The 7,701-nt window shown below is 44.3% G+C and overlaps 1 protein-coding gene across 2 annotated transcripts; it reads right to left on the bottom strand.

Annotated features, from left to right (window-relative positions):
- Positions 1 to 827: 827 nt before the first annotated feature.
- On the bottom strand, positions 828 to 7,363 carry CUNH1orf35 (chromosome unknown C1orf35 homolog). 2 transcript variants are annotated; one of them, XM_036248515.1, is made up of 3 exons: positions 7,346 to 7,363; positions 6,931 to 7,028; positions 828 to 2,750 (listed from the first exon to the last, which is right to left on the bottom strand). In XM_036248515.1, exon 3 carries the CDS (start codon positions 2,477 to 2,479, stop codon positions 1,763 to 1,765), a length of 717 nt encoding a protein of 238 aa, XP_036104408.1. In that variant the 5' UTR covers positions 2,480 to 2,750; positions 6,931 to 7,028; positions 7,346 to 7,363; the 3' UTR covers positions 828 to 1,762. The 2 variants fall into 2 exon arrangements, with proteins under 2 accessions (XP_036104408.1, XP_036104407.1); XM_036248514.1 differs by having other exon boundaries at positions 7,277 to 7,348.
- Between the last annotated feature and the right edge of the window lie 338 nt (positions 7,364 to 7,701).

Raw genomic sequence — 7,701 nt, forward strand, 5'->3', positions numbered from 1 at the left:
TTTTCAAGACTTCTGGGCCCTGTCCTTGACCTAAAGAATCTCTAAAATGTGAGACAGGGATTCTGTGCATGTATTTAGCTCTCTCCCCAGAGGTTCTTGTTTAGCCTGCTGGGCACTAGTCATTTGAAAATCACTGCAAGACATAAGTAATGGTTTCAGCCCTCTTTTTAGCCAGTGACATGCTCGACTGTTAGTGGTGACCCTGCTCAGCACTTCTGCCACTGTGCTCTTGCTCTGCCCAGAGCCATTGTGCTTTTCTTACCCTCAGGTTTGTCTTCAAACCTGATCTATTTTTGAGCCAATGTCAGAGACAGGCTTCTAATTGACTTAGGGCTTGCCAAATGTAGGCATGTGTTTTTTTCCTCCCTAAATTATATATTTACAGGAAGTTGCAAAAAACAGTACAGAGCAGTCCTATGTACTGATCACTGTTTCCCTAATGTGCGTATTTTATACATCTATAGTACAGTGCCAAAATAGGCAGTTGACATTGGTACAATATATACTGTCATTTTATCATGTGCAGATTCATGTGACTGATACCACAATCAAGACACGGAACTTTTCCAGTGCCAGAGACCTCCCTGGGGCTACCCCTTTATTGTTACACCTACTCCCCTGCCCCCCACCATCCCTAACTACTGAAAACTGGCATATACGTAAAAAAAAAAACAACCCACAAAAAACCTCATTGCAGTATAGTATGGTTTTTTAAAATGTTTTTATTTGATTTTTAGAGAAAAAGAAAGGGAAAGAGAGAAACATCAATGAGTGAGAAACATTGACTGGCTGTCTCCTGCATGCCCTCTACTGGGGATTAAGCCAGCAACTGGAGCATGTGCCCTGACCAGAATCAAACCAGTGACCTCTCAGTGCATGTGTCAACACTCAACCACTGAGCCACATGGGCCAGGCAACATAGGGTTTTATACTAAGATCTGAAGTAGATGAGGAGCAAGTACACTGCATGTGTCACATTCTCAATTGACCAAGAGGCAGCAGTGTTAAGGATGTGTGTCTTAGAGGCAGACAGCCTGGGTTTGAATCCCAGCCCTGCCATTCCCTAGCTGCAAAAGCTCAGGCAGGAACTTCACTGGCCTCTATCTCATCTCAAAACAGTAGTACCTACCACAGAGTTGTGGGGCTTTAAGGAATCAACAATTCGTATACAGGACCTAGAATAGGACCTGTTATACTGTAAGTGTTCAATAAATGTATGCACAATAAATTACAAGTGAATAACCTTCAGGGTGTTGCCTAGGAACTTGTATTTTTTTATCCATCTTTTTAAAAAAATTCTCACCCCAGGATATTTTCCCATTTATCTTCAGATAGAGTGGGAGGGAGAGAGAAAAATCAATGTCAGAGGGACACATGGACTGGTTGCCTCCCACACAACCCCAACCAGGGCCAGGGACGAACCACACCCAAGGTCTGTGCCCTTAACCAGGATCAAACTCGGGACTAACTGGTCCACAGGCTTGCTCTTTAACCATTGAGCCAAACTGGCCAGGGCTTTTCCATCTTAAAATAAGTTTATTTAAGTACTAAGGGTGAGTAAACACAAAGAAAAATAGAAGCAGCAGTACTTCGAGCCTGAAGCAGGTGAACCTCCTGGACAGTGTGTCCTCCCCTGGTGAGCCTGGGGCCATTTGGGGGTAAGGCCTCCCCTGGACACCTTGTCTGCTTACAGGCCTGGCAGGGCCTCCATAAGCCTGGCCTCCAGTTCTCTGGGCCTGGCAGGGGCCTGGCGGGCTGGGCCTCAGTCACTGTCGTGCCTTCGCCTCCTCTTGGGCGAGGAGTCGGAGCCGTGCCTGCGGTGGTGGGCCCTGGCAGGAGCCTGGGACGGTGAGGAAGCTGCCTCGGTTCTGTGCTCCTTTTCTCTCTTCTTCTCCTTCTTGTGCTTCTTCTTTTTCTTCTTCTCTTTCCTGCTCTTCTTGTGACTCGGGGGGCCCTGCTCCGCCTTCTCCTCAGGCCTGGGCTTCTTCCTGGCTGGGGAGGCCCCTGGCCGACTGCTCTCCACGCCGTGGTGCGTGAACACCGGGAGCCCCAGCTTGGCGGCCTCCTTGTCTTCTCGGGACAAGGCCACTCGGCCTGCGGAGCCACTGGAGCTCCCCAGGCCCAGGAGCCGGTCCACCCCCTTCTCCTCGGGGTCACTTCCTTCGCGCTTGCAGATCTCCACAAAGTCCTCCTTGCTCAGGCCGGTGGGCTGCTTCCTCACGTTCTTGTAGCCTAGCGCCGCCATGAGCGCCTCCTGCTCCGCCTGCCTCACGGCCGCCAGCTCCTGCTCCCGGCTCACACCCGCGCCCTCCGCGCGGCCCTTGGCGTACCAGGTGAGGTCGCGGCCCTTCTGCCAGCGGCCCACCGGGGCCATCAGCGAGTTGCCCAAGTAGTTCTCCCTCTGCTTGTCGGTCTTCACATCCTCCCAGCTGAACTGGTCCTGTCCCCCGCGCACGCCACCGCGGCTGGAGCCGAACATGGTGCCTGCTGCCCGTGGCCGCTGGTCTGGATCTGGTATTTTCAGAGGCTCTTCTTCAAGGACTCTGATTGACGGCCAGATTTGGGAATTACTGAGGAGGAACTATCTCCTCTTCTATTCCTAAGAGTTTCAGCCAAGCTGAGAATAAAGGCTGCTGGAATGCAAACTCCAGATCCTCTCTCTGGGCCTTTGGATGGGTTCCTGTGGTCACCCAGGGGCTCTCACCAGCTGGTGAAGCATGCGATGAACCAAACGATGCTCTGCAGAGATCCTGGTTAAAACAAATTAAAAGCATCAACTATGTAATAACAAGCAGCAGAATAATTCTCACTGGTAATGAACCTATATATTAAGACATTAAGTTTTTATGTGAAAGAACTAGATTATCTGAATGGACGTAGGAAACTATTTCCAGCTCTCTTTATTTTTCATTTTAGCTTTAGTGTCAACTGCAAACTTTCTAAAGAAGGACACATTCATGGTCTCTTTGATCCCTCTCACTTTCCACTTTCAGGCCATTAGAAGCTTTACTGATATGTATATGCAGTGGCCCTTGTTACCCTCACTTAAAGGTACACACAGTAATACTTATGTATTAGAATGATTTGTATGTTTAAACATGTTTGGAGAAACTGTTACAAGGGACGCAAAAGCTTATCCCAATTAACTCCATATACAGACTTTGCTTTAACCAAATTGAAAGATTTTGATTAAATAGAAGGAATTCTAGAGTTTTTCAAGTCTACAAATATGAGAGTAAAGGCTTTTTTATTTATTTATTAAAAAATTGTTTTTTGCCCTGGCCAGTTTGGCTCCGCGGTTGGAGCATCAGCCTGCAGTCCAGAGAGACCTGGGTTCGGTTCCCACCAGGGGCACATACCTCGGTTGCAGTTTGTCCCCGGCCTGGTTGGGTCGTGTGGGAGGCAGCCACTCGATGTGTCCCTTTCATGTTGATGTTTCTCTCTCTCTCTTCCTCTCTCTCCCTCCCACTCTATCTGAACCAAAAATAGAAAAATGTCCTCCGGTGAGGATAAAAATAAATAAATAAAAATAAATAATTTTTTTTTTCTTTATTGATTTGAGAGAGGAAGGGAGAGGGAGAGATAGAAACATCAATTGGCTGCCTCCTGCATGCCCCACACTGGGGATTTGACCCACAACCTGGTCATGTGCCCTGACCGGAAATTGAACTGGTGACCTCTTGGTGCAACACTCAACCACTGAGCAACACCGGCCAGACGAGAGTAAAGGCATTCTGATGATTTATACAAAATGTTAGCTATATGACCTTGCCCTAATGGGTGATATGGTACAGCCAAGTATATATGCTGTATCTTATACTAAGCCATATTAATAAGAGAAATGTGGTATCTGGACATTTTTCTTATTTGGGAGATTGCAAATAAACATTTAAAATTCTATCTAAAGAACTGTCCCAACTGCATACAGTGCTAGCTATTTGTTAATTAATGAATAGTATGGTAATCAATATCCCGTACTCTGAGTTTTTACACTTTATATATACATATTTTAAATTAGTGTTTGTTTTAGTCCCAGCTATCTAGCAATGTGGTGGTCAAACCACTTAACCTTTCACATTCCTCATTTGTAAAAAGAATGGAGAAGTAAAAAAAGGTGTTGGCTTCCGTCTGGCTCTAATTATTTTAGTGATTCTCTGAGTAAATTTATAAAATCAATAACAGTACTAATATTTGCTTTGGGGCTTCAATTTCATTAGTAAAATGGGGGTATATCTATTTCATAGTGGTCTAAGGATTAATTGAGATAATATGTGAAGATACTTCTCATGATACTTGACACAAAGCAGATATCGAATAGAAATTAGTTTCTCGCCCAGCAGGTGTGGCTCAGTGGATTGAGCACCAGCTCATGGACTGAGAGGTCCCAGTTCGATTTCCAGTCAGGGCACATGCCAGGGTTGAGGGCTTAATCCACAGTAGGGGGCGTGCAGGAGGCAGCTGATTGATGTATCTTTCTCACATTGATGTTTCTCTCTCTCTCTAAAAAATCAATAAAACATATTAAAAAAAAATTAGTTTCTCTTCTGGAATATCAACCCACAAAAACCAGTCAAGCTGCAACTGACAAAGAATATCATCATCATTTCAAGAACTATCAAGTCCCTGTTATGTTCAGTATAATATGATGTTTACAAACATATTAATTTTCCATTGACTGAATTAATTCATCCTCAAAATTAAAATTGATATCTATTACACCTTGTTACACTCTCTCCAGTATAGGAACTCATTTTTTAAACTAGTGCCATATTGACTATACTATACTATTCACTATCCTTCTCAAAATGAAATCACAACTTAAAACTGGCAAATCTAGTTAGTCTCAAATTTTATATAACATGCAAAATATTGTAACAAACACAATAGTAACATACAACACAAATTACAAAGTTTGGTATTTGACAGGGGGTTTTGAAAATGTGACAAATCATGCCCGGCCAGTGTGGCTCAGTGACTGAGCATTGACTCATACACCAAGAGGTTGCTAGTTCAATCCTGAAATTTTGTATTTCTAAGAAATTTGTAAGTAGTATGAATGATACTTGTGAACCACACTTTGAGAAGCTTTTCAACCTGAACTGCAGATTAGAAACACCTGGGGAGCTTTTACATCTCCTGATGCCCAGGCATTATTCCAAAATAATTAAATCAGTACCCAGACATCAGTATTTTTCAAAACTTCCCACATGGTTCCTATGTTTTGCCAAAGTTGAGAACTGCTCTAAAGTGTAATGCTCCCCTCTGAAACCCTGGAACAGCTATCAAAGAATTAAACAGTCAAGGTGGAGTGCCTCCTAATGAGAGATCTCTATTATATTATCAATTCTAATCATGGTGTTAGTACTAATAATCTGAATATACAGTTTTAGCTCACTATTAATCTCTGATTTACTACAATCCTTCTCTAATTTGGTTGAAACATTTAAATATTACATGAGCTTTAATACATGCTGTTAAAACTGTATTATAGACGCCAGTCCTTGCTCTGGAATGGTGAAAATGACTTTGGAACTCTTCCTTGATCTAGCTCAACAGATGCCATGTAAAATAAAATAAGCCAATGCTTTTCTAGTCTTAAAACAAGAGAGTGAAATGTCCCCTTATAAGAACTAACAAATCTGAGGGCTAGAGTTGCACACCTAGATGACAAATTGTAAAACAATGGCCTCCACAATGGGGTGTGTTCATCTTAGGGCATAAACAAGATAACCCACTGGGGTATGGCAAGAAAACAGAAATTAAAAAAAACAACAACAAATTTTATTTTTAACCTTAAGAAAAAAAGTTGACTAATGCCTTCATTTGGTCTGGGTGTCAGTCACGTGCTAAATAAATACTATGTGAGAGGTACCCTGAGAGAGGAGCAGGCGTTTCCTGATGGCTGATGATGGGACTTCATTTACTTTACTTGGCTACACTCTCATGCTTTTGGTCATAGGTTGGATTAGTCAAAAGCATCAGTTTCTTATTTACAGCTGAGCAAATCTCCAACTACTGTAGTCAGTGTAACGTTGGTCCATAGTCATCAGGCTACAAAAGGACCCCAAGGATTTAGAATCTAGAGAGTTATAAAAGCTTTTGAATTTAGGCCAAAAAAGGTAAAGCGCTGGCAAGAGAAAAATGGTAAGTCCTAAATTAATGCCCGAGGGTGGGAGGAAGAGACATGGGAAATTAATCAGCTAACAGCCAGAAGGCCAAAACCCATAAGACTGATCACATTCCTGAATGAATGTTGAAACTCTGAATCAACTTCCGGTTGGCATCCTGCTTACACATGAACTTTCAAATACTCCTTTCTTATGGACTATTCACCTATCCGGAAACTTTCTCACTTCCCCTTTTCCTGCCCCCTCCCCATCTAGGGCCAATGTAAATACTTTAAAAAGATCTTTTATCTTTCTGCTCCAAACTCATTCTTTAAAAGAGCCCCCGCATCAACCTCAAGACGGTGGACATGTTTGTATTCTCCAAGCTCTGCTGCTGTTAGGTCAACCAGTATGTTCCCGGACAACAAATCCTTTCAGGACACCTTTTGGCCTGCAAGGTTTTAACAGCGCTTATGCAGTCATCTTTTTTGGTGCTTTCATAGCAAAGCAGATGTCACAAAAGCAATGACTGTTCGTGTGTTATTTTATTAGGGCAGAAGTGCACAATTAAGACTACACGATAAATACAAATAGCTGTTAACAAACGACATTAAATACTTTGCTTTAATAATACAATTGTTACCATTTGATGTAAGCATGGCTGCACTTGTGACTGCTTCTGTGAAATTGGGCATCAGATGGCGCTCAGCCTTACTAAAACACGAGCAGTGACATGACATTAACAGGCATTTCGAAATCAAGCCCTGACGCCAAGCAATCAGTGTGCTTCGGTCAAGTCACTTTTATGAACCTGTTTACTCACCTGCAAAGTGTAGGGACCCAGCAGATGGATTTCCAACTCAGATCGTCTTCGATTTCCCGACTATATCGGTGGCATTGACTGGCTGCTGACACCGCTGGCTGAAACAGCAAGAAATTCGGAAACGTCAGGCTGAGAAAGAGTGAAAGGAAGACGGTACGTGGCTCTGGCTGGAAGGCAGGAGACCGCCTTAGGTGTTTCAGCGGCTCACACTACGTGGGCGGCGGAGCAGGGACCCCTTAACCACGTGGTCTCCATTTCCCTGGGCAGTCCCAACACGGGGTGACTTCCAGAAAAGTCGATTTCCAAGGTAAGTAGCACAGATTCTATTTAAGTATACACGCAAGACCTTGGAACGCGGAAGCACAGCACAAATTTAATTCTTGCCAAAGTTCTAAGCGCACAGCACGGAACCTACTTCCGCCCGGAGGCACGCAGGTCCGGGAGGCGAGGCCTTGAGGTCACATGGGGCCGCGGAATCACAGCCTGGCTGGTCGCTCCGGAGGACGCCGTGCGCCACGTCATATAGGTTGTTCCATCCAGGTCAGGGGGGGAGCTTTCCTATTGCAGGAACAAGAAAAGCCCAGTTGCGTTCTGTATGGTACTATTAGGGCAAAAAATAGTTTCCTGTACTCTCTCAGTGTTTTTGGTATAGTACAGTCTCTTTGAGGGACAGCCTCCCTCGATTTCTTCTCGATGCCTCTGTTCCCCCTCCCATAGGGTTTCGGTTGGTATAGACCGCGCCCCGCCTCCGCCCCGCGGCGCCCCGCACGT

Source organism: Molossus molossus, unplaced genomic scaffold, assembly GCF_014108415.1.
Source record: "Molossus molossus isolate mMolMol1 unplaced genomic scaffold, mMolMol1.p scaffold_m16_p_8, whole genome shotgun sequence".
NCBI classification, from domain to species: domain Eukaryota; kingdom Metazoa; phylum Chordata; class Mammalia; order Chiroptera; family Molossidae; genus Molossus; species Molossus molossus.

What these genes read in the sequence shown, in the direction of transcription:
- CUNH1orf35 (XM_036248515.1), bottom strand. Translation starts at nt 2,479, where the DNA reads ATGTTCGGCTCCAGCCGCGGTGGCGTGCGCGGGGGACAGGACCAGTTC.